The sequence below is a fragment of the Pipistrellus hanaki genome (genome assembly GCF_964339955.1).
Source record: "Pipistrellus hanaki genome assembly, chromosome: 4".
Taxonomy (NCBI): domain Eukaryota; kingdom Metazoa; phylum Chordata; class Mammalia; order Chiroptera; family Vespertilionidae; genus Pipistrellus; species Pipistrellus hanaki.
In genome coordinates this window covers 52,857,353-52,884,699 of record NC_140506.1, presented here as the reverse complement: position 1 = coordinate 52,884,699, position 27,347 = coordinate 52,857,353, and the positions used below count along the sequence as shown (strand labels likewise).

The 27,347-nt window shown below is 40.2% G+C and overlaps 1 protein-coding gene across 1 annotated transcript in view; it reads left to right on the top strand.

The window, feature by feature from the left end:
- The window catches only part of LOC311621098 (uncharacterized protein), a gene marked incomplete at its 5' end in the record, with an annotated part of 112,364 nt that overhangs the window by 15,570 nt on the left and 69,447 nt on the right, over positions 1-27,347 (top strand). The window contains 4 exons of the mRNA XM_084880850.1: positions 5,757-8,084; positions 15,603-15,794; positions 21,309-21,476; positions 27,178-27,279. Of these exons, the coding sequence (XP_084736976.1) occupies positions 5,757-8,084; positions 15,603-15,794; positions 21,309-21,476; positions 27,178-27,279 (2,790 nt within the window). The remainder of the gene's footprint in view (positions 1-5,756; positions 8,085-15,602; positions 15,795-21,308; positions 21,477-27,177; positions 27,280-27,347) is intronic.

Here is a 27,347-nt window from a genome sequence, read left to right as displayed (position 1 = left end):
AGATGTCACTGCTGATTGGGGGCAAGAGTGCTCTGAGTGGAGTGGTGAGAATAATAGACTTCATGGAGTGGGTTTGGGTAAAGGATGTGAGGAGAGAAGATGGAGTCAATATACACAGACAACTCCTTCAAGATGTGTTGCTGAAAAGGTGATCATAGGCATGTGATAGTAGATGGAGGAGTCAAGAAATGTTTACATGCCCTTATTAACTATAAACTAATTAATACACAGTAAAAGGGGGAAAATGCATTTAGAAATACAAGAGGGCACATTTTTTAAAACAATTAGATAGAGATTGGCACTGCCAGCCATTTATTCGTGCATATTTGTTATTTGAGATGCCTTCTAAGTGTCAGACACTGCCAGACACCAGGTACATATACCACAGTACCTTCTATTTCCTAAAACAAAACTGTAGTGCTCTTTTGAAGGTAAAGTGCAAACTGATTTAAATTTGTCCTGTGTGATCAGAAACAGTCCCGGGGCATCAATATCAGATGTGTTGGTTCAAAGAGGAAGTTTGCTTAATTCCTAACAGCATGGATTCTAGCCTTGAATTTGACAATATTAGTGCAATACGGAAAACTAGGACTCTATCAGTTTTTTCCAAAAAGAGAACTTTGGATGAGCTGATCTTGAAAATGTCTAGATTTTTTTTTTGGGGGGGGGGGGGAGGGGGCGCGGAGGGTGTCAAAAAGATTATGGTTTGTTTAGCTTTATCTAAGCACTCACTCACAGCTCTGATATGATGGATATTCTCCCAAAGTCAGGCATTGCTCAACTCTGTTTGCATGTATGCTAATGGATACATTATACTCTAACCCAAAGTAAGAGTAACAGATGTCATTGAATGGAGTCATTTATAATATACTAGAGGCCCTGTGCATGAAATTTGTGCCCTGAGGAGGGGTCCCCTCAGCCCAGCCTGCACCCTCTTGAAGTCTGGGAGTCCTCAGGGGATATCTGACTAACAGCTTAGCACCATCAGATATCCTTAGCACTGCTGCAGATTTGAGAGAGGCTCCGCCACTCCTCTGTGCTCACTAGCTGTGAGCCAGGCTTCTGGCTGAACAGTGCTCCCCCTGTGGGAGAGCACTGACCACTAGAGGCAGATCCTGCATTGAGCATCTTCCCCCTGGTGGTCAGTGCACATCATAGTGACCGATTGTTCCACTGTTAGGTTGATCTTCATATTAGCTTTTTATTATATAGGATTGTCAGTTGTGTTTCTTCAAGGTGAATCTGTAAGGTGGAATTCATAATTGCCATCTCAGAGGCAAAGGCAATCCAGCCTACCAGAGACTACAATACTTTCCCAGTAAGCAGCAGAGCCAGACAACAACCCAGATCTTTTGAGTCAAATTCCAGGGTACTCTCCATTAAACACAGCACAGCCAGAGGCTGCATTTTACTATTCAAACTATATGGGGTCATAGAGAAGCAATTGATAACTTAGTCAAATGCCTTTGAACCATATGCCAAGTTAGAAAATTCAAAATGTGTTAAGACAGGGATTTAAGAAAAAAAGTAAAATATTAATTATATGTTTGTAATCCTCTCCGAGACCCAATCCTCAAGTTGGTCTTCTAAGAAAATGGATTATTGCTTGCTTAATCAGCCATAGGAACTTAATGGTGCCTTCTTTGGAGGAGTGAATAGAAAGGATAATTTGAAGATGCCAGAAGAGTAGCAATTGCTCTCAATAAAAAAAGGTAGCCTAAAGAAAAAAACAAAACAAAACAATTTTCAGAAAGTTATGAGAATGAGAATTTATGGAGGGAAAAGGATTTTAAATCAACACTTACTATAATGTAGGAGAGATGTGTTAAGAATTTACATATATTTTTGCAAAAACTGGCCACAAACCAGTCCATTTTATTTGATTTACAGTAAAACAGATAAAAGTTGAGCTTCTCTGCTGAGGTATGTAAAGACACTGACTGCCAAAATGCACTTACAACAAACTACTTCATTAGAAAGCATTCTCTTTGCATCTTTGCAGACAGTTCAATCGTCTAAAAGTAAAGGAATAGAATCAGGCTTAGCTCTAAGCGTGGGCAGGTCCCTACTTGGTGTGATACTTGGAAAGTTATGCCTTTTCCCCTAAGTATCTCCCCAAAAATACTATCTGTTGGCTAAGACATCACCAACAGAGAAAATAATCCTTTATTTTGCAATAAAAATAAAGAATTAATTTGATCTTCTACAAATAATAAATCATGTGCATTTAATCCTATATTTAAATATAGTATACAGGATATGATAATAATGTAATTATGGCAACCTATCTCCCTGCTTTACTTAATTTAGCAGGGCCACAAATTTGATATTAAATTTGGTTCAACTTCATTAAAAAATTAGGTATTTCTATTAGGCCAAGAAAAATTGCAATTTAATAATTAATTGAACAGAATATCATTTTATAATCTGCATCCTACATGACGGTACATATGAAAATACTTATGTTTGACTGTTCATGTGGTATAAAATAATGTACTAAACAGTTTGGGGGGAGGAGAGAATTACACAAAAAGGGATAGTGTAATTATGATAAAATGTATTCAAAAGAGAATACTGTAGGGGATCAGAGAAAGGTACAATGCTGTCAAGCTGCAATGAGTTGAACTACTTATTTTATTAAAGCTAAACTTTGAGTGGAAAATAATTTCAAATTTTATGCTTTCAAAGGACAGCGAAAGCTGAAGACCCTCAGCTCCCAAAAATGAGGAGAAAAAGAAGAAAAGCTTATAGAAAATGGAAACTCCTGAATCCCACAATGTGTATGTCCAATTCATTGGTTTTATAAGTATGTAAATATGAATTACCTAACTTATGTACTTTCTTCTTTATCACAGGAATGTTTACAAAAGTAGGAATATAAATGCTTATAAATATTATAAAACTATTTTAAATGTTATAAAACTATTTAGAAGTTTGGTCAATTGTTCTTATGTATATACCTCTGCATTGATTATTAATGATATTAGTATTGTGAATAAAAATGTAAATAAAATATTTGAGACAAAGGCTATTAAGACCTTTATTCTTAGAATCTGTGTTTAGTACATTGCCATGTAACTATCTTCTTACTTGCAAAAATTGACATGTCATCAATTGAAAAAGGCTATCTATACTAATAAAAGGGTAATATGCTAATTAGACATCCTTCTGGAAAAAGCCACAGTGGTGGGGATCAAGGCAGATGTGGTTAGGGGTAATCAGGGGTGATCAGGCAGAGGCAGTTAGGGGCAATCAGGAGGGCAGGAGAGCAGTTAGGGGTGATCAGGCAGGCAGAAGTGGTTAGGGTCAATCAGGCAGGCAAGCAGGCAGAGGTGATTAAGGGTGATCAGGCAGGCAGGCAGAGGCAGTTAGAGGTGATCAGGCAGGCAGGCAGAATGGTTGGGAGCAACCAGGTAGAATGGTTAGGGGCAACCAGGCTGGTAGGCAGGAGAGCAGTTAGGAGCCAGTGGTCCTGGATTGTGAGAAGTATGTCTGACAGTGGGATCAGGCCTAAACTGACAATTGGACATCCCCTGAGGGTTACAGGACTGCTTGAGGGTGCAGGCTGGGCGGAGGGACCCCCCTCTCCCCAGCCCTGTGCGCAAATTTTCTGCACCAGGCTTCTAGTAAATTATAAAACTGTAAAAGGCTACAAAGTAAACTGTTCTTGGCATGAGAATACTTTGTAAGAATATATTGCAATCTACAGTCTGGAATGCAGTTCTATCAGTATATAAACTACTTTCATGGACATTATAAATGGGTTTGAGAGAGAGAGATTTCCATGTCTTTTTTCCCTGAACTTCCACAGGATAGCTCCAGGGGATAGCCAGACCTGCTGGAAACGTTCAGTATTTGTGCAGAAAAAGGCCATTTCCTCAGACTAGAAGAGTGGCAGATGGGAACGGTTAGACTCTTCACGGAAGTTTAGGATGCTTGGAGAGTACAAGTATCAAATCAGAAGTCTGTATACCTCTCCTGAAGTTGGGAAGTTATGATTCCTAAACCTATGATTCTTCATTTGATTCTGAAACAGCAATTTTTTTTGTAGCCCATACTTCTATGTCACCTCTAGACAAATTTTAGTGAAATATTTTTCTGTCTGTTGAAGAGGATTTATGTATTTACTCTTTATATAAGTGTTTATATGTTTTTCTATTTTATATTAAAAATATATAAGTATATATATAAAATCACATTTAAATTAAGAACGTTTCAAGTAAATTTATATGTAATCCTTTATAATTTTTAGCTTAATCGATTTATTAAAACTACTAGAGGCCCAGTGCATGAATTCATGCATGGGTGAGATCCCTCAACCTGGCCTGCACCTTCTTGCAATCTGGGACCTCTACAGGGATCAGGCCGAAACCTGGCAGTCAGACATCCCCCTGAGGCAGGGGTCTTCAAACTACGGCCCGCAGGCCACATGTGGCCCGCAGAGGAGTCTGATCCTGCCCGCCAGGTTTTTTGGGCAGTGAGCGCAGCCGAGGTGTTACAGTAGGAATTAGTAGTTCATATAGTCCGGCCCTCCAGCTCTCTGAGGGACCGTGATCTGGCCCCCACTTTAAAAAGTTTGAGGACCCCTGCCCTGAGGGATGTAGTAGTACCAAAGCTGCAGGCAGCTGGAGAGGAGCCCCAGCCGGGGCCAGGCACAGCGCCACTGCTGCTTATCCTGGCACTGCAGCGCCTGCTGCCACCACTGCCATGTAGCACTGCCATGGAGCCAGGAGAGGCTCCTGCTTTCACATTTGTGCCTGCCGGCCACTGTGGGTACACAATGACCATCAAGGGCAGCTCCTGCATTGAACATCTGCCCCCTAGTGGTCAGTGCGCATCATAGTCCAGTTGACCAGTCATAACTGTCATTTAGGCTTTTATATAGAGAGAGATCCTATGGACACCTGGTTTGTAGATTTAGCTGACATCATTATCTACTTGTTATCTTTCACAAATACTCTCTTCCAGATGTATTTTAAAACATAATTTGAGGACTTCATGTTTTATCCACTGCTTTTTTTTTTTTTTTACAGTAGTTCATTCTCAAGTTCATGAATTTCTCATAGCAAAATATTTTGACATTATAAAGCCGAGGAGTAAAGGTTGCAAATTGAAAGTTCTTATACCAAAGCTGATACCTAAATATATTGGTCTCCATCTATGGAGGGTTTTTTAAAATGTGTGCCAATCCCCAGAAACTGAAGGTTTTATATAATAAAGCCAGACTCTAGCTTACTTCTGGAAAATGAGCGGATCTGGTAACACCAGAACACCTACTCTGAAAAAAAGAAAAAAGGAAAAAAAGCCCTCACCCTGGGCAAAGGAAGCTACCGAACCTGTTTAACAGGCTGTCTAGAAACCATTGTTAGTTATCTCCCATTCAGTTTACTCACATGTTTATTTGTTGTACCATCTTAAATTATTTAGATCCAGCTTGATTATAATTGGTATTATAATGTTACATTCAAATACCTGATCATGATACATTCCTCTTTATCAAGAAGTCTTTTAAACTTTATTCACAGAAATGTGCTCTAAATTTTTTATTTCACTCATTTTGGAAGTCACATTTAATGTTAAGCTTAGTTAGATTCTTACTTCCTTAAACTACCAAGTGATATTTTGCATTCTAAGATAATTGATTTAAAATAAGATGTTTATTAGAAATGCATGTTGTGGGGAATGCCATGAAATGTTATTCAAAATAGTTACAAAAGATAGGCATTGAATAGAAACCTTTTCTGCTTCATCTTTAGGTGAACCTCAGCCTGCTAATCAAGCATGCCAGAGAAATGTAAAAAGTCTTGAAAAGGTCCAAGGAGACACCGCAGAGGCTGTGTCTCATCAAACTCGAACATCAGGGAAATCTCAGGGAAACAGAGATGAGCATACATCTGCCTCTATGAATGGAAAGCAGAATTCCTCTTTTCTCCCTAAAGATAAGGAGCAACCTCCCTCAGACAGCAACAGAAGTAGGGAAAAGGAAAATGATGGCTCCTCTCCATCCATTTCTCATCAACTAAAGAAACTCTCGCCAGTGATCATGTTTAATGGCTGTGAAGGATCATTATCAGGAAAAATGACGCTACAGGATTTCCCAAACACAGTGGGAGCCTCTAAAGAAAAGGGCAAAATTACTACAGAAGTAAAATATGGGGATATCGTTGTTCACGTGGCAAACAATAACAGATTTTTCTCTAAAACAGAAATACAGTTCCCAACAAAAAAGAGACGTCCCAAATGTCACCAGGGTTACTCTGTCAGGCATATTCCAAGGTATTGCTCTTCCCGAAGCTGCTCTTATATGTACAGGAATATATTGGTAGAAGAAAGAAAACCGCAGGCTCCATCTAAATACGAAGGAGAAACCGCCAGAACTGAGAGCACCTCCCTGGAAGTCAGCATTGAAGGGAAAGGAACTAAAGTTAAATACATGAGCAAGGAACAGAATATAATAATTAATATCTCTCGTCCTAAAAGAAGGGGGAAGACAGCTAACTACGGGAACGTTTCCTCCAGTCACACCACTAAAGAACCTTCCGGGGCTTCTGCACAGCCTGGGGTCAGGCTGCCTGAAAAGGGGCGGCTTGGAAACAGGCCTCGGAGTCCGGACCCTTTGCAGGTCTCTCCTCCCGTTCTGCCTGCTGTCCGGGAGGAGGAGAATCCTGACACACTTGTGGTTTCTCTGTGCTCAGCCCCTGAGAGGAAGAGTAAGCCTGGCAGGCTATTTTCGGTCTTAGATGACTGCGAGTTAGGATCTGCCGTCTCTCAGCAGAAGGGCTCTAAAATTAGTGGGAACACCTCACAAAAGAAACATTTCTTTGAAGCCGAGGCTCTTCTCAAAAATGTTTCTCCCACTTCACATGATGCCCCGAAGGCCCCAAGTTTAAGTAACACAGACTTAAGGAAAATGCCTTTCGAGGCTCCTAAGGATATAGCTGGAGATAGAAAAGTCAACTCCGATATCCCAGAAAATATTGCAGCAGACTCGTGTGCGCAGCAAAGCACAGGAGGAAGAAATTATTTGCCAAGTACCGTTACTAACACCTCTCCAGTCCAACGTGGCCGAGGCTCTGACTGTTATTCCTCCTCTTCTCGCAATGGGAAGCACACAGGGGCAGATGCAGCCAGCATTCATGACAAAGACAGCAAAATTCCACCCGCAGGCTATGGTGAGAACTCAGATTGCAAATCGTCCCCTCCCAGTCAAAATCCTGAGAAATCTTCCACTCCATTCTGTCCATCAGATGGGGCCAGCGGACATCCAGAACCTACAGAAACCCCTGGGGATGCATTTCCCTCTGGTCACTGTGCGGAAAGGGTGATAGACCACGAGGAAGAGCACTCTGATGGGACCAGCAGAGACTTCAAAAAAGCCACTTTATACAGCGACCCTCACACGCATATGCAGCAACTACTGGAAATGAAGAGTACTCAGTGTCCGAGTCTCAGCCCTGCGTCCTCCGGCCGGCTTGCTGCTGGGAGCCCGCTCAGCAGCAGTAGCCTCAGCTCTGTGGGATGGAGTCAAACAGGGTCCCAGGCAAGCCCTGCAGAGATGGCAGCCCCCAGCCATACAGAAATGGCAGCCGTGACCTCAATAACTGATGAGTTAGAGCAAAGGCTAATTATTCAGAATGGTAGAGAAAGCATGGTTGATTTCAATTGTCGAATGGGAATAAGACTCCTTAAAGAGTCACCCAGCATTGGGGGAAATGTCGAAAAAGACACGTTCCTCATAAGACCAGCGGTCAAGAATGCATGCCACAGAGAATTTGAAGACCTATCAAATGAGAATCGTGATGAAGCCTGCTTTCAAATGAAATTTCCCCCGAACACTGCTGAGTTTGACTCTGCAGTGCGTGCTGCAGATAATCGGTTTCTCATTGAGAAGCCACTGACCAGCGATGCAGACCAATACAGTGCGCGAGATGAAATAAACCTGGGACTAGCCAGCTTTACACAAGAGGCAGCGGAGTGCCAAAGCATTGCACTCATAAGGCCAAGTGCTGAAGGAGATAAAAAGGAAACTTACTGTCACCAAACGGACATACTGCTTTCCCCTCGGAAGCGGAAGGCTTGGGAAGGTACAGTGCTACACAGAATCTTTTATTTTTACATGGCTGAGCTTTGGAAAGTCTTAACGTTGGGGGCTTTTTTTTTTATTGCTTTGAATATTTTTTTTTTCTTTATTGCTGAAGATCTATTGAGTATTTTAGAGTTAAATGACTATGGGCAAGCATATATCAACAACCCCACCCATAAAAGTGCATAACAAAATTACCAAGGCTACAGTTTAATATAAAGAAAAAAAATCAATTTCTCTTTAAAAGGTTGATGTATTGCCAAATCAATTTTGTAGGAGGCATTAGCCTTTTGCCACTCTTTAAAAAAAAAAAAAAATCCACCATTTCTTTCCTTCTTGCAAGCTAAGCATGTTTAGAAGAACAGGAGAAATGTGTTTGCGGTAAAATGTGTTTTTAAGCTTGCTGTGGTGTTGCAGAAGCGTGGTGTACATGTCCCAGGAGGCCGTGTGGAATAGTAATCGAAGCAAAGGACACAAACCAGAAATGGCTACGGCTAATCCTGACCCCGCTGTCCCTGGGGCCTCCCAACTCAAGCAGACCTCTGACCTCCCTTGTGCATTGGTAGGCCCTGCTCAAACCATTGATAAAACCCAGAAACTCTCCAGGCCTCCAGAGGACTAAGATGGAAGCTCTTTCCTAAGTACATAATGCCGCCTGTCTGCTTTCAATCTTGGGTCCATGCTGTACCATTTTGGTCACTTCATTAAGGAGCCCCTGTTGTTTTTCTCAGTAAGTCCAAAATATTTTATATTTAGTGTCAGCATTATGACACATTGTATATTAAACCATATCTTGAACAGATAAAAATCGTATACTGCCAGTAACATCCCTAACTTGTCCAAAAATGGAATTTGGAATGATGAAACTTTGGGAAGCCATCTTTTCTTTGTTGTTGTTCTATTCCTAATTTTTAAATAGAATTTAAAAACTTGAGAAGTTAAAGTATAAAAAGGACAATTACATAAATGTTGGCATAAGATGTGGAGTTTGTTGTATGGAGAATGAATGCCCTAAAACAACACAAAACCTATACAGTCACCAGTTTAAGATGAGCACCCTAAGGCAAAGATCTGTCAGTTACATGACTGCTTCCCAGTGCCAACATGCCTCCAGATACCAAGTGAATGAAATTCATCCCAGCATTGGGTTCAGTCCACAATTATTTAGGTCTTCAAGAAGCAGACCTGCGATAAGAGCACTTGTGTCTTTTAGAGCAGACATCTACTCACCTAGATGTCTATTCTTCCCATCTGCCTCCCCTTGGACTGCCTCTCCCAGCAAGGCATATTTCCTTAAGAAAACCGGTCATTCAAGTCAGAATCCTCCCAAAGCTGATATTGCACTTCAATGGGCTTTGAAATGGTCTCAACTGATGAACAATTGCAGCTACAGGTTCCCTATGTTACTATGATTCATCCAAAGGCTGTTTCTGTAACTCCTCTTCCCCCATTACTCCATTCCAGCAACACTGACTTCCTGGAGTTGCTAGAACCTACCAGACAAGATCCCTCATTAGTCCTTTGCTTGAGCTGCTCCCTCTAACTGAATCACTTTCCCCCATATGCCCACGTGGTTCACTTTCATCGCTCCAAATTTTTGCTCGCATGATACCTTCTTAGTGAAGCATTCTCAGCCCATTCCATTTAAAACTGCAATCTGAGCCCTCTCCATCACAACCCAAGCATTCGCTATCCCTTTCCCATGTTTTAACACTTTTCTACAATAGCACATAGCACTTTTCATTTTCTAATATGCCATCTATATTTTATTGGTTTTGTATGTGGTTTTATTATTGTTCTATCTTCTCCCACTAGAATGGAGGTATGAAATTTTTCTGATTTAATCATTGCTTTATCCACAGCACCAGAACAGTGCCTGTCCTGTAGTGGAGACAGTCAATGGATATTGATTGAATAAAAGAATGAATTCAGGGAAGTCGAATAGGCTTCTTAGTGCACAATGCTGTTTACATACAAAACTAAAAAAAGCATGAAAATGGTAGAGAAACTTAAATATTGTATTAAAAGATATTTGAATCCATAAACTTTCATGGCTTTGACTCTCCTCGAGCTATAAGTATTTTTATACTTTATTCAATACTATTTTCATCATACTATTGATACATCAGGCCAAGATTTTCAAATTTTTTCAAGGGTGTAGATTGCTTTGAGAAACTGGGACATCTTTGTATTGTTTCACCAGAAAATTATAAATTTGATATAGGTACAAACTTACGCCTGTATTTTCAAAGGGGTCCTTCAACTCCTCAAAGTCTAGCTGCGTACCTCAGATTAAGAATCCCTGACATGAGTGCTGATTATAACATTTACATACCGTAATTCCCTCCACACATGTGTGTGCCTTTGGAAACTAACTAGATTAGAGGCCCCAGTTTGGATTTGCCTACTGGGGCCAGGGACATAAGGTAAATGAGTAAAGCAGGCTGCCAGTGAGAAATAATGAAGTGATGGTAAACTAGAGGGAGCACTGTCCTGGGGCAATAAGAATGCAGGTCCAATACAGCCAAGCTTTTTGCTTTTTCAAGGTAACTAGAGATCTGGATTTTTAATATATTTAACTCTCTACAGTATATGACTTAGAAGATGGTACATACTAAAAAAAATCTGTGACATATGAACTAGATAAACAAGAGAGGGTGGAGATGGGCATGCAGTGGAAGGTAGAAAAGCCAGTGGCAAAAGGAAAGGGATACCAGCCTGGACCCCTCAAAACTAAATTCTGGGTTTTCCTCTGTCAGGTCAGAGGAAAAGAGGTTTCTCAGGGACTTGTTTTTCAACTTTAAATGGACTGAAATGTATATTTAAAAATATCTGCCCCCCCCCCCCCGCCCCAAAACCCAGAAAGTCTGTCATTAAAAAAAAAAAAAAAATGAGAAAAACAACACTAGGCTACTCTGAGAGAATAACAGATAACGAGAAGGATTATGTGATATTTTACATGGCATAGAAATACTTAAAATTAAATAGCCCTTTGTATGTAAGATGGCATAAAACTTGCATGTGTTATGTAAGATATTCTATTTCCCTGTGACCCCTAATATCCCAAAAACCCACACCAAGGCAAAAAGATGTAGAGCATCGCAGCTCTGAGAAAGGTCATGGTCCCGAAGTCTGTACCAATCTCTAGGGATAAAAAAATGAATTTTAAAATTTCTTTTTAAATAGCAGAATACAACTGTTGAGATAATTTTCAATATGTTGACTTCTGGTAAAACTGGGAACTTTCCACACTCATGCTCATTTCAACATTTCTCAGTCGATGAGCAAGGCCAGCGTCCAAGGCCCAGGGTCTAGCTGCAATGCCTGTGCTGTTTTCCAAGTCAGGCCCCTCCCAGATCTGCAATTTCCTCTCCTTGGCTTCTAACTCACTTTCCAGGCCTGCCCCCGGCTTTCAAAGTGGTAGCTTTCTACTTTCTCACTTATGCTTGATAAGATATTAGTGTGTTCTTTAATGAATTAGCATATTATGTCTACATAGTGACAGTGGGTATTTTAACAGAGTCCTTCAAGAAACCTGAGTGTCTTCATTCTAGCCCCAAGCAAACTGTCTGATTCTTAGAATGGCTAAATAAACATCTATTGGGTATTTATGGAATGAGGAAAAGAGTTGCATGTGAATGTAGGTTACTAAGATATAGAATCAATTCACTATCAGCTTGAAGTATTCAAGGGTTATGCTGATTTAAGTAGTAAATAGGTAGCAAATTTGAGTCTGGAAAGTGTCCAAGCTTAGACTGAATGACTACTTCAAAATCTTTTAGAAGTTTTAAACATATAAAGGGTGGTTGGACCAAATTACCTTCTACATTTTTGCAAACCTGAGATTCTACAAGGAACGAGCAGGACAATGGGAGTGCTTTGCACTCTGGGCATTACAAGAGGTTCTCAGATCAAACTGCAGGGCACATATTTTCTTCTCAAGTGAGTATATAAGCATATATCCTAGGCAAAAGCTTCTCCAACCCCATCCCAGGGTCATATTTCCATCACACACTTTCCTAGGCCCATCAGACTTTCCCCCCCCCCATTAATTTCAGAAAACAATGCATTTTAAATGTAAAATATTTGACATTAGAAAATTATCCTTCTCACGGATGCCTTCAGAATCAACCTGGACTCTCTATCTCTACAAATAGCGAAACTACAGGGACATTGGAAAAAATGGCCAGAGGCCAGTTCTCTGGCATTTTTTAAAGTTCCACTGCTCTGTGAAGTTCCAGAGGATAAAAAGTCATCTTGTTTACAGCTGTAGACCAAGTAACCAGCACAGTAGAAAATAGATATAGATTCAATTCACTATCAGATTGAAGTATTCAATTACAGTGGAAACAGCAATAACTATTACAGAATGAATGTCATTTTTCTGTCACCCTGTTTCTTTCTAGAGAAGAGGTAGGAGTCAACAGCAGAGCTTTGGAAAACTAGAGGACTGGATAATGACTTTCCCTCCCTTCTGTGTCTTTAGCCCTGCCAAGTGAAATTTACATTATTATGCAAATGGAGCACTAATAGTTACACATTAAAATAAAGAAGATGATTTATTAATATTCAGGGATATATCCTATTTATTATTTAAATAGTCCTGAGAACAGGGAGAATCCAAGATGGCTGCTCGGGTAGGCAACTAGCCGCAGCCGCACACAACAATTTTAATAAAATACAACTAAAATATAAAATGGACATTACCCAGAACTACAGGAAAGTCGACTGACTGGAAATCCTACAACAAGAAGCAAGGAGAAAACCAGAAGGAAGCACGGAGGAGCTGTAAAAGCCTAAGGTACGGAGACACGCGGCGCACGCGAAGAGGACAGAGCCGGAGAGGAGGGAGGCCGAGTGCCTGGCGGGCGTTCCCTAGCGGAAAGGAGATAAAACTCCGACTGTGCTGGGCCCCCAACTGCTCTGAACCCCAGTTCTGGGCCAGACCCCGGGGACTCAGGCTCAGCCACAGGGAGCTGGGCTGTAAGTCGGAACCCCGGGGTAGCGGAGAAAGGAGGTCCCGGAGGCGCGCACACTGCCCCCAGAGAAGGGACGGTCGGCTGTGCCGCGGGATTGCCCTGACGGGAAGGAGACTGGGGCTCCAGACTGCTGTGAACGCCACCTCCAACTCCACTTCCAAATGAACTGAACCCCAATACCGGGCTCATTGTGGGAGAGCATAGACTGTTTGGTAGCAGGCGAAAATCGAGGGCACCTTTCTCTCAGAGGCGCCGGCAGCGAGCACTGAAGGACCCGCATAGGGCGGGGCTGACGGAAGCCAAAGCTGCAGGCTCCACCCTGAAACCCCATCCCATCTGTAACTGCGAAATGCGACAACAAAATAGATCACAAACGAAAGAAATGGAGGACAAAAAGCGTCTGGATATAGAGTTCAAATCTACGCTTATAAGGTTTTTCAAGAATTTCCTAGAAAAGATGGATAAGGCCTATGAGGATATGAAAAGAGATCAACTAGAATTAATAAGGAGTCAACAAGAAATGATAAGGGATCAACAAGAAATAAAGAATACATTGTCTGAAATAAAAAATATTCTACAGAGTCCTAAAAACAGAAGGGAAGATCGCAAGAATCAAGTCAAAGATTTGGAACATAAAGAGCCAGAAGACACTCCTCCACAGAAGCTAGAAGGCAAGAGAATCCAGAAAATTGAAGATAATGTAAGAAACCTCTGGGACAACTTCAAGCGAACCAACATCAGAATTATGGGGGTCCCAGAAGATGAGAGAGAGCAAGATATCGAAAACATACTGAAAGAAATAGTGACAGAAAACTTCCCCCACCTGGTGAAAGAATTAGACTTACAAGTCCAGGAAGCGCACAGAACTCCAAACAAAAGGAATCCAAAGAGGACCACACCGAGACACATCATTATTAAAATTCCAAGAGCAAAAGATAAAGAGAGAATATTAAAAGAAGCAAGAGCAAAGAAGGTAGTAACTTATAAAGGAGCACCTATACGATTGTCAGCTGATTTCTCAACAGAAACCATGCAGGCCAGAAGGGAATGGCAAGAAATATTCAAGGTGATGAATAGCAAGAACCTACAGCCAAAAATACTCTACCCAGCAAAGCTATCACTCAGAATCGAAGGCCAGATAAAGAGCTTCACTAATAAAAAAAAGCTAAAGGAGTTCATCACCACCAAACCAGAATTATATGAATTGCTGAAGGGGGTTCTTTCAGAAGAGAAAGTAAACAAAGATAAAAATTATGAACAACAAATACGTAATTATCAACAAGTGAATCTAAAAACCAAGGAAATTTAAAAAATCTGATGAACAATATTAACTGTTGAATATAATAGAATCAGAGGTATGGAAGGGGAGTGAACTGACGATTCTTGGGGAAAAGGGGAGAGGGGGGCGTGGGAAGAGACTGAACATAAACTGTGCACCTATGGATGAGGACAATGGGGAGAGGGGAAAGGGCAGAGGGTGGGGTGGGAACCTGGTGGAGGAGAGCAATGGTGGGGGTGGGGGGGAAAGGAACATTTGTAATAATATGAAAAATAAAAACTTATTAAAAAAAAAAAAAAAAAAAAATAGTCCTGAGAACAAACTTTGATACTGATAAGTTAGAGTTTAATTTATAAAGATCCAGCTTTAAAAACTCCTTTGCTCCTGGGAATAGAATAAAAGTAAAGGCTAAGAGTTGAGTTTTTGTTTTGTTTTGTTTTTAATTTTACCTTTTCATATAGTACCAAAAAGTTACAGCAAGTAAAATTTTAACCCATCCTAACCTATCAAATTATTTTCTAGGTATTACATGCTCCACTATTTGCGTGCTTTTATTTCAGCCTTTTAGTTAATTTCTTAAAATTTGCTTGTATTACAATTAGTTTATTTATAATTTTCTTTATTTTCATTATTACACAGCCTCTCAGCTTCTGAGGAGAGAAGGCAGAAATTTTAAAGTTATAATTGATATTTATTTAAACGTTGTTAAGCTATTTATTCAAATATAAAACTGTCAAGACTTTCTTGCACTCTGGCCTTTTTCCCTCTTTTTCTCATTTTGAGCCAACACATGTAGCAAGAAAAGTATCACGAAATTTTTATTCATGTGATTCATGGAAGTCAAACCATTAAGGACTGGAGTTCAATAGTAAATTTATCTAGATTATAATATAATTCAGGTAATAATATCTTGTCTTCTTATTGAGAATTCAGAGGACATAATTAACAATTTATTTGCACTTTGCTCCTCCGGAGTAACTAATTAACATGGCATTTTGTATACTACTGCTGCCCAAGAAATATCTGTTGAATTGAATCCAACTGAGGCAATGCGTGGTGATCCCCCTTTCCTATATAACTCGATTTTTCAATTATAGGATTCTTCTTTTTTAAGCAATACAAGTTTAGAAAGTAAATCATGAAGAAGGTAAATGAAATTATTCTAATTCTAGTCTAGTCTAGTCTAGTCTCCAGTGGTTCTGTTTAAAATATCAGAATATTTTAAATTCTACCTTTTCATATATAATGTGGTTTAATCTAGATTGGAATTTGCAAATAAGTAGCCTCCTCAAGTCATCCCAGGAATTGCCTCCAAGAGGAACAAGGGCCAGTGATGTTTCCCAGGAGGAAGCAGTAGACCAGTGGGCCAGGAGGAGGCAGCAATTCAAAGGCGGCAAAAGCAGCAGCTCAGCAGGGGCAAGTTCATTCGCCAGCAACATCATGGAAGGATCCAGTGAGTAGACAATTACTTTCTTCTCCAAAACCAGAAAGACTTACTGAACCTATAGGACTTAGGACCTCTCCACATATATGTTTTCTAGCATTCCTATCAAATGGACATTGGTACTTAATTCCACTATCTCCGACCCACACTAGCAAAGAGCTTCCCTTTGCCCATGGAACTTGCTTTTTCACTTCCTGCCCCAGGAGTCTTACCTCTATGGACTATTTCAAGGGGACAATTTGCCCTCTGGCTTCCTGTGGGGCTTAATCAATAGGGAAGATCAGCAGGAGCTGGAGGGGAGGGAGCGAGGAGAGTGAGGACTTGGACCCTGAGGCCCAGAACCACCTATTTCCACAGATCTTAGGCTACATCGCGTGGCCGTATCCCAAGGCTTTTATCAACACAACTTGACTTTCCAGGAGGCTCTTGACCAGGCAAATATTTGTATTGTTCATTACAGAAACTCACCCTCCCCCAAAACCATCAGATTTGCAACTGAAAACACCAACAGATAGTTTATTTCCGCAGTCTCTTTGAAAACTCCAAAAGCCTCACCTTGCCATGTCTGTAATTCATGATTCTGACTAGTCCTAATCAAGGTCTCACTTTGAAAGACCTGCCTTAAACCAAATTTCTAATCCTCAATAAAATCGGAGTTGGCCTCAGACCTCTCCCTGTGGTGTGCCAAGGGCTGTTTGTGTCCCTAAAGCTGCACTGCTATAGATGCCCCCTCCACACTGCCTTCTGTGGTTCTGGTTCTGGTCATTGGTGCCTGCTCCCTCCCCTTACCTTTTCAGTGTTAAATGGACTAGTAATGTTTCAGTGTTAAACGGATTTACTATATCACACCTGATTTCCTTCCATCTTCTCCACACGTCAGTATTTTTATTGTCTGTAAATTACTCATTTGAGGGTGCCATCTATTTTGTGCACAGACTATGCCACCCCTGCGCTCTGTTTTCATATTACAGCGATGACCAGACATCACCAACACTGCACTAGTGTGCAGACAGAATGGTTCATTGCTTTCAGAGATAAGAGAGGACTCCCCTCCACAGAGCATTGGTAATGTCTGGGGGATGGGGAGGCGGGGGGGCAAAGTCTATTTTATCGAGAATTAGAGGTTTTGTTCTCAGTGTACTCAAAACTTCCTGTCATGAGGTAAATAAGTACATAGTTGAAACTTCTCTAAGATGGATTCCCCAAACTGGATTTCCTAGACAGCAATATTCTAGAAGTGCCATTCGTGTGTTTCCTGATCTTTTGTTTGATAAACTTGCAATCTGGAGATTTTCTGTCTTTTCACTGAAGGATACAAATCTTGTGTTTTGCATGTAAGTCAGATACAATAGCCACTAGCCCTACTATTTCGGGCCCTCCCCCAAAAATATACTTGCACAAAAGCAGTAGTCAGAACGACAGAGATCTCCTGAAAACATCAAAAGGAGAGGTTCCGGAGGACATACATCATACACCCCACAGCAAACAACTTTGAAACCTTCTTTTGATGCCACATACTTCACAGGTCCCTGGGCAGCGCTTCAGGCACCCAAGGGGGGCCTTTCATAGCCCTGCTTTCCTCATTCTATTTTCTCCTTTCTGGGCTTTTCCTTGGACCCTTGAAATTCCTCTCCTGAATACTGCAGATAATTCAACTGCACTTCATACCTCCAAACTTATGTAAATAAAATTATCAAAGTGTTCAACAATTAACCAACCCTAGAGTAATCTGAATTAAGCCATCTTACAAACTAAGAAGGAAGGATCTGAGGGAATAACAGTTTGATGATAAATTAGAAAAGCAGAAGTAAAATTTTTATTGTACATGTCAATAGCTTCCATTATTACCTGGATCTATTTATGAATGATTTAAACTAAAAAGTTGGATTTGAACGGAAGCTTTGTTTAGTCTGATTAGCCTAGGATGATCTTCTGGTGGCATAGAGAAAAGGGCCATCTCCCCATGCTTTCAGCTCTTCCTCCTCCAGGACCAGTTCTTTCTAGTTCACAGAATCTGTTAGCTTTCTGGACCATTTAAGTCCATCTCATCCTTTGTTTCATGGACAAGTCTGCCACTACTAGTGCTCTTAGACATTCATGTCTGTTCTGCATTTCTTTTTTAAAATATATTTTACTGATTTTTTTTTGTTTTTTACAGAAAGGAAGAAAGGAGAGTTAAAAACATTGATGAGAGAGAAACATTAATAAGCTGCCTGCTGCACACCACCTACTGTGGATGTGCCCACAACCAAAGTACATGCCCTTGACTGGAATTGAACCCAGGGCCCTTGAGTCTGCAGGCCAACGTTCTATCTGCGGAGCCAAACCAGTTAGGACTGCTTTTCTTGACATAAGTGTAGGCGTGCAAGAATCAGCCCACAGTGGTTCACGGTAGCCAACATTGTACATTTGTTTTTCTGACACTACAATTCAGTAGCATCGGGTTGGTAGCTTGAAATGGGCCGTGGTAGGAGGACGTACCACAAAAACTGGCAAAGCACTACACACCAGGGCTTTTTTACCTTCCTTTCGGGAACTGTAATGTTAAACATTGATCAGTGCCTGCTTGAAACCACCCCTGGAATCAGCTGGATAACTTGCACCAATTCAAATTTCAGGCCAAAGTAACACAATCCTGTTGATTAAAATAATGATTGTGTTTTCTTTGCGATGACTTCTGTTTTTAATGAAAATTTATACTAACAATTTGTTTTACGTTGGACTTATGGGAATGGAACCATCTGCTATTTTATTTTGCAGTTTATCTAAGCCCCAGACACAAGAGGCATGCTGCATTTCTTCGGCAGCTTTTCAGGAGAGGCTGCACTTCGCTAAGACCTGCTGGAGCTAGCATTGTTTAATGTGTGGTTTAAATTTTATCTCATTTATAGAGTCAGGATATGCTACTAATCCGTGACTTGGAACCTGACAGCTTTATCGAGCATCATTACAGCTGGTGCTGTTCAGTCTGTTAATCTTACTCCGCTCTGACTTGCTCCCCGATAACTGGAAAAGACATTAGGAATGACACATTTACGTATGTGGGCACAGCTGATCAATCCATCTAGGCTGTGGGGAGTGCTGACTCAGGCTCACCAGGTCAATAACCCGAAGGCAGCAAACTGAAGTCAGAAGGGCCTGCAGGCTCTGATTTTTAGATTCTCAAATGACTCCAGTGTCACCAACAGCTGTGGTAAGAATTTGGGTTTAACAGTGTGAGGCTGCTTGAGAGGATTTTTTTATTTCAGCTGTAAAAATTATGGAAATGTATTTTCAAATATTAGTTTGCATAGAAAAAAGAAAGCAGGAGTGTGGGGTGGGGAGACAGAGAAGGAAAGGAAGGCAGGCAAAAGAACTTTAATTTCTAACAATAAGAGCTAAAAATTACAGTGTGCTTATTCTTTCAAGTTTTATAATACAACTAGAAGCCCAATGCATGAAAATTCATGCACTGGTGGGGGGTCCCCCAGCCAGGCTTGCCCCCTCTCACAGTCCAGGAGCCCTCAGGGGCAGGAGGTGACCTGGTGATCAAGGGAAAGCAATGCCTCATCACACCTCTGCTGCTGCCACTGCCAGAAGCACAAGCCTTGGCCCGGCCCTGGGTACCTGAGCCTGTGTGGCTGGGGGGCTGAAGGGACTGGGAGACTCTGGAGGCAGGTGCATGGAATGGCCGAGCCCACCTGCCACCCCAATAGGGCTGAGGGGACTGAGCACCATCATCTTATGGCTGTGGGTGCCACCATTTTTAGGGCGTGGCAGTCAATTAGCATATTCCCTTCTTATTGGCTGTTGGCAAGCCATCTTTGCAATAGTGTGAGAGTCAATTAGTATATTACCTCTTTATTATATATGTTAACTTTTAATTCTCCCAATAGCACTATGAGCTAAGTACTATAGTTTTAATCCTAACTTTACCAGATAAGGGATCTGAGTCATGGAGAGAAATGACTTGCCTAATGTCACTGGGCCATAGATAGCAGTTCAAATCCAGATACCCTGACCAGAGTCTATGCCACTGAATACAACAACTCGCTGCTTCTCATTGGATTATTCAAATCTGATCATGGTTTCTCTCTGGGAAAGTCCAAACAGGGTCTCCCTTAATCAGATACCATTTTTACTATCCTCAAGTAGTACAGTGGAATGAACGAGAGTGAGAATGTCTAAAGACATCAAAAATAAGGGAAGTATTTCAAGTTTTCAAGAGCACAGAAGTACAAATGCAATTTCAGTAATGCCAACATATTTAAGAGTTCATTGTGTTATGGTTTCATTTATTCAGAGGCTCATCTAGCAAGCCAAATTTTGGTGGCAAAGTCACGTTTGGGTATGTTTGCTACCTGGCTCAAAGGTCCCCAGGGACAGCTGTTGAGAAATCTAGCCATTCAAAGCTGCAGCAGGTGTGTGGCTTGCTGCTTCACTGGACTTTAACACAGGTTTTATGTCTCAGTTTATGTAAGAGGATGCTGATTAGCTCTGTCTTGGTAACTGAACGAACAGAGAATTGCTCATCCACACAATCAAATCTGCTTGTAAATAAGTGAGCTATTTTAATAGTCCCACGCATGCTGTTAAAAACAAAGATCACTGTAATTTAAAGGCCCACCCTCAGACCTTAACATAATAGGGGATGAATTACATAGCCACCATGGACAGCTACTGCTCAGGGGGCGGGGGAAAAAAGTAATGATAAATCCAGGGCCCAGGAATGTATGTACATTATAGTCATAAATATTAAAATGTAACTGAATATTTAAGGCCAAGGATATAGAAGATAAATCAAACAAGGGAAGTTGTTTTAAATGCCTTTGGGGCTTCTGTAACTTTAGCAACTGCTATGTATGAAAGCAGTTTGGATTAGATTTAAAGCTAAAAAATACGGGTGTGTAAATTATTATAATACTGGAGGCCCAGTGCACAAAGTCTGTGCATGGGTGGGGTCCCTAGCGGTTGCCAGCTGACAGCCAGGGCCTTCCTTCATTCTGCGTCACCCCTGGTGGTGAGCGCACATCATAGTGAGTGATTGAACTCCCAGATGGTCGACCTCCTGAGGAGACACTTTTGCATATTAGGCTTTTACATACACTGAGTGTCCAGATTATTATGATATCTGAATACATATATTGAAAGGAATTCTAAAGCTAACTCTCAGTCTTATGTGGTTTTCTCTTGATCCCTAAATACTAATATATGTCTCAACAACAATTGTTTTCTCCCATAGTTTTTCACACACACACACACACAAAAAAATAAGATTTATTGTGCTGTCTGTAGTCTGCTGATTCCCACAGCATAGGTCCTCGAGGAATGCATGCTTTATTTATGATATTTTCAGATTATGTAAGTTCTTCCCCCAGAGAAGTGTCTCTGCAGCTTAGCTACTTGTTTCAAGGGTGATATTCTTCCTTTAGCACAGGTTTCCCCCTGCACACCTTCATGGGCTGTTTTCTCACCATGGCCATAAGAGTGTATTCACTTTCTTATCAGAGCACAACTCATGATGCCACCTTTTCTGCTCCTCAGTCATCTCAGAAGACAGCCATTCTGTGGACCTTGGCTTTCGAGTTGATATGGAGGAGAAAGGTTTCTACACGGAGACTTTCCATTCAGCAGCCTGGGTTTTTCGAGGGGACGATGGGAATCCTGAGGACAGTCCCAGGTGCCTTAGTAAGAAACCCCGACCTGCAGCTGGTAAGGACTCTATGATTGTGATAAGATGAATGTGTGTATCTTAGAGACCATAACTGGGCTCCAGGCAAGTCTCTGAAGCCGGCAAAGTTGCACACTGGGTGTGGCATTTGGAGAGAAGTATGTGTGCTTGAATATATAGACATATGTAATGTATTTATTAATAGTGTGAAAGAATCTGAAGCTATTAAAATAAAAACTATCTTAAGAGCTCAAACATAGAAGGTTATTTCAAAGTTGGAGTAAAGATTAATGGAGGAAGAGTCAAATCTGTTTCATCCTATAAGTACATTTTGAAAAAAAATAATACAATTTTTTTAAAATGTACTGGAAAATATAAACAAGTAACATATTATAATTTATTGCTCCAATACCAAAATATAACCATTTTATTGTCTCTGCATTGTCTATTTATTATACACAAGAGGACCAGTGCATGAAATTCATGCACGGTTAGGGTCCCTAGGCCTGGCCAGTGATCAGGGCCAATTGGAGCCTCCCTTCCCCAGCTGCCAGCTGCCAGATGGGGCCTTCCTTCATTCCATGCTGCCTCCTGGTGATTAGTGCACATCATAGCAAGTGATTGAACTCCCGGCCAAACTCCCGCGGGGACACTGTGCATATTAGCCTTTTATATACACTGAGTGGCCAGATTACTATGATCTCTGAACACATACCAATCTGGCCACTCAGTACATTTATATTAGAGGCCCAGTGCATGAATTCATGCATGGGTGGGGTCTGGCCAGTCTGGCCAGGGGGAGGGGACATGGGCAGTTGGCCAGCCTGCCTGCTGGTCAAACTCCTGGTAGAGGGGACAATTTGCATATTAGCCTTTTATTATATAGGATATACATTGAGTGGCCAGATTATTATGTGTTCAGAGATCATAATAATCTGGCCACTCAGTGTATATAGATAGGTCTAGTCCTGTTTTAAACATATATGGAATATGCATTTAATATTGTCATATCTATAGTCTGAAACATAAGATTTGTAGCTTACATTTTACATTTAGTAATATAATTGCTTCATATTATACCTTCATTTAATAATGTAAATATTTTCCTTGTGTTTTTGCAGACTTCATTAAAAATCTAATAGTTTCAAGATGTTTTATGAGATTAATATTTAGTTTACTAAAACTATATAATTTCCCAATGCAATAACAACTTAATGGGTTTTAAAAAACACTGATACCTGAATTACAAGTTCCAGCATGTGAAATTATTATTTCAGCCCAATCTTGGCTGCAAAATACATGTGAAACTTTTGTAAACATCTGTATTGGTATAAATAAATGACCTTGATTAATAGTAAACAATGTAATTCAAGCAAGTAAAGATTCATGCTGCAAATAATGTTTTAAATTATTTATACAACCGTGCATTCAACAAAAACTATGTCTACTAGGTCCTGGCACTAAGGGAACTTGCTAAAGACACACAGAGAGAAATTATAAGTATGAATTTGATAAATTCTACAAAGAATCTAACTTTTTCAGTACAGGCATCAAAATTATCACCTGTTTATGGCCAGCAAAGAACAAGCATTTGGTTAATTAACTATCATTTCCTTTGGTTAAAAAGAAAAATAAATGTGTTCAATTTTTCCAATAATTCTATATACATATACCTATATTTACACACACATGCACATACTCGTGTGCATATTTGTATATACATGTGCATATATGTGCACAAACAGGGTATTCCAAATAAATGTATACACACTTTAAGAAATGATAGCTCAATGTTGAAAATGAAATGTATTTTACATATAGGTGTCCCCAAAAATGTATATACACACTTTGATAATTTATGAAGGCAATGTTTATTAAAATACATTTCATTTTCAACATTTAGCTGTCAGGTGTTACAGTGTGTACACATTTTTGAGGGGCACCCTGTATATATAAAATGCTTAGATGCTGCAAATGATAGTATTTATGGCACTGAACCTCAGTTCAAGAATATACTAGTTGTTCTGATTGTTACTAAAACTTGAAGTGTTACATATATAAAATGCTTATTTTCTTAACTATGTGATATTGAGAAATCAATAAAGAAGATTAAGATTGGAAGGAAAGATTATTTGTAGACAAGACCAATCATTTTTAAACCGAAAAGCATCTTTAACCTAATGGTATTTTAAGATATTGCAATACTAATTTGTATCTACCAGCACGTGTTTTGTGAGAATAAATCTTTACACCTTTAAAAAAATCCAATTCATTATCTCCTAAAAGAGCTCTTCTATAAGTTGGAGAAATAGGTAAACAAAGGTTTGGATCACTACAAAATTCTATTGCTGGAGCCATAAGAAAAAGGAAGGGTATTTTAACTCCCACATTTACCAAGATGATTCCAAAGTAGTGTTATTTGAGGGGATAGACTACTTGAAAATGAGCCCACAGGGTCCCTGAAAAAGACAATGGCATTTATTTGTGGCTTTTCAGCAGATGTGTCATACATTATCCACCAGACAGTGGCAAGGGAAACCAATACTATAAATCTTAAAATATGAAAAAATTGTCTTCAGAATGGGGAGACATGTTGCAAAACATTTTGATTGTCTTTTCTTCCACAAGAGATTGCTACAGTTTGAGCTCACCAGTTAAAGATTTTATTGAATTGTTTATATCTTAACAATTTCATGTTATATGGAAAAACAGCAAACAATTTGATTTGAATCAACAGTAAAAATACTCCAATAAACAAATATCCATTGGGTAATCAATATGTCAAAAGCATAAGACAGTATCAAGTGGGTAACCTATAGGGAGCAAGAAGTTTTGACATGTGGGGAAGTTAAAATTTTTTCTACAAAGGTCAGAAATGGTTTCTGATTTTCTTTTTCTTTTTCTTTGCTTTTTTTTTTTTTTTTTTTTTTTTACCTGATTAGCTACCAGCCTATTGCAGACTGTTAAAATATTCATTTCTGTCACTTTGAATTTCCCAGTTCTGCTTCTTAAGTTATACTGAAATCCAGTAACTGGCAGCCCAAACAATCGTATAAAATGTCTGCCACAAAGGGACTGTACTAACAAATGATGAGATCTTCCCAGGAGCATAGAATAGAGCAGAGGGCATAATTTTAGAGCTGCAATATATCAATGCCTTCACGGCAACCTGGTATGCTTTCCCAGATGCTGTTTTCAACAACTGAAAAACAGTATTTTTCCCAGACGTTTTGGAAAGATCGACATTCCTTCAAGAATCCACATGAAGAGACTTTACCTTTCCTGCCTTTGAATGTTTGCCAGTTTTGGCAGCAGGTGTTTATCATGTAAACTCCATGAGAAAAAGTCTCTTGTATGTCTTCACCACGGCAGTCCTGGTGCATAGAAAAACACCTGGGCACATAGTAGATATTCAGTAAATGTTTGTGAAAGGCTACCGTGAATTGTTCAAGACAGAGATGCTTGCTTCCTTATTGTTATCAGAAATTTTTATTCCTAAGCCGACCAGGAAGATGGTCACATCCAAGCATATTTGAACAGATTGACTAATCTTTCACTGTCCTTGTCATTTCTTACAGGAAAGTGAATTTTTAAAAAGTATTGATATACCCCAGAATATCTGGGAGAAGTTTTAATGAAATAATGACAAATCTTCTTACAAATTCTGCAAAATATAATGTAAATATCTATATATATAAAAGGCTAATATGCAAAGTGTCCCCTCAGGAGTTCAACTGGGAGACTGGTAGTTCAATCGCTCACTATGACATGCACTGAACACTAGGGGGCAGCACGGAATGAAGGCCCTGGCCAACAGCCTGCAACCAGGGAAGGAAGGTCCCAGCTGCAGCTGGGAGGTCCCAGTTGGCCCTGATTGCTGGCCATGCCTAGGGACTCTACTCATGCATGAATAATAATGTATCTCCAAAGATTAGGGACTCACCCACCTAGAGCATCTGATAGAGATGACAAGGAAGAGATTCCCCATCAAGTAGGAAGCTGGATTAAGGTTCTTCCCCAAAGTACAATTGTAAAGTCATCTTAAATTCTCAGGATTTTCTTTGATCTCTTGATTGCTTCTAGTTTTATCCATATTTTGACTACATATAACATTCTGTAACAGTCTTTCAAAATGTACCTAAAGAAGATGCAACCCTGCAAAGAAAAATGTTCTTGATTTTTCCAACCCAGAGGAAGATATAAATCTATCTGTAAAATGAAAAGTGAAATACAAAAACACAATTAGTCTAATGTATCCCTATTTTTTAATAAAAGGGTATTCTAGTAAATTATAATTTTAAGACGATAATTTACCCTGCCCTTATTAACAGGTAAGCATTCTTATTTTATACTTAACTGAAGGCCCAGTGCAAGAATTTGTGCACCAGCGGGGTTCCTCTGCCTGGCCTGTGGGATCTGGCCAAAACTGACTCTCTGACATCCCGAGGGGTCCCAGATTGTGGTGCAGGAGACCGAGGCACCCCACAGGTGAATGATCAGGGTTGGTGAGGGACACAGGAAGTTGGCCAGCTGGGAAGGGACCACTTAGTTCTGATCGGCCAGACCCCAGCAGCAAGCTAACCTACCAGTCAGAGCATCTGCCGCCTAGTGGTCAGTGTACATTAGAGACTGGTCAACCTGTCAACTGTCCGCCCCCTGGTGGTCAGTGCACATCATAGTGAGCAGTTGAGCAGCCTGAGCATATCATTAGCATATTACACTTTGATTTGTTGAACGGATGACTGGATGACCGGACACTTAGAATATTAGGTTTTTTATTTTACAGGATTACCTCAGAGACCTATAACAGGGCTATTACTAATAATTCACTTCTGAGGCTCAGGAAGTTTATCATTATATTTTGTTATGATTCTTTATTAAAGGTGTCTATTAACAAATATGTACACACCCACATGCACGCACGTGCACATGCACGCACGCGCGCATACACACATACACACAGACAAGTCTATGAGGTAGCAGGAGTAAAGGGGAGAAGATACATGGAAAAGCAGATTCAGAAGTGGCTGAGCCACATTAATAAGGATTCATGGATTAATCCATGAATTCTTACTGTGAAGTCTCTGGAACTCTTTACCTTCAAGGCAGCATAACTGTACAGTTATAGTTTCTACAAGGCTCAGCTTTTTCTGTTTCTTTCTGAGAAGCTCAGTTGTTCAGTTATTCTTGGATTCCTACAAGGCCTAAATGTATGGCTAAGAATTTTTTTTATTTTTTATTTCTACCTTGAAATAAATGCCCCACTATTGACGGATCTAAGTGACAGACCTGTAAGACTCAGCTGCCTTTTGGGAACCATGCTGCCTCATAATCATCAGCAGTGTCCCTTCCTCACCCTGTGACTCAGGCAACTTGTTTAACCTATCTATGCTTCAGTTTCCTTCTCTCCAAAGATCTATATATATATAAAAGCCTAAGCAACCGAATGGTCAACCAGTCGCTATGACACACACTGACCACCAGGAGACAGACGCTCAATGAAAGAGCTGCCCCCTGGTAGTCAGTGTGCTCCCATAGCCAACCTCCCACTACCAGCCCTCTAGTACAATAATAATGGGCTAGTCAGAAGATTAAATTGGATAATATTTGTAAAGTGCTTAAAACACTTTTTTTTAGGCCTAGTATGCAATAAACAAGCAGTAAATACTAGACACTTTTATAATCATATTTACTGTACCTAAAGATGAACTCAAAAGAATGTCCTCTTTGCTTCCTCTATAGTTCGAGAGCGAACCCTCAGGCTCTTCAAAGGAACTGATGATTGTCCCTGGGGCTTCCAAATTCAATTCTCCAAACCAATCGTGGTAACAGAAGTGGATGCTAGTAAGTTTTCTCACTCTAGAAGTTTTAATCTAAATAGCCTTTGATAGCATAGTCCTGTAAAACCCACA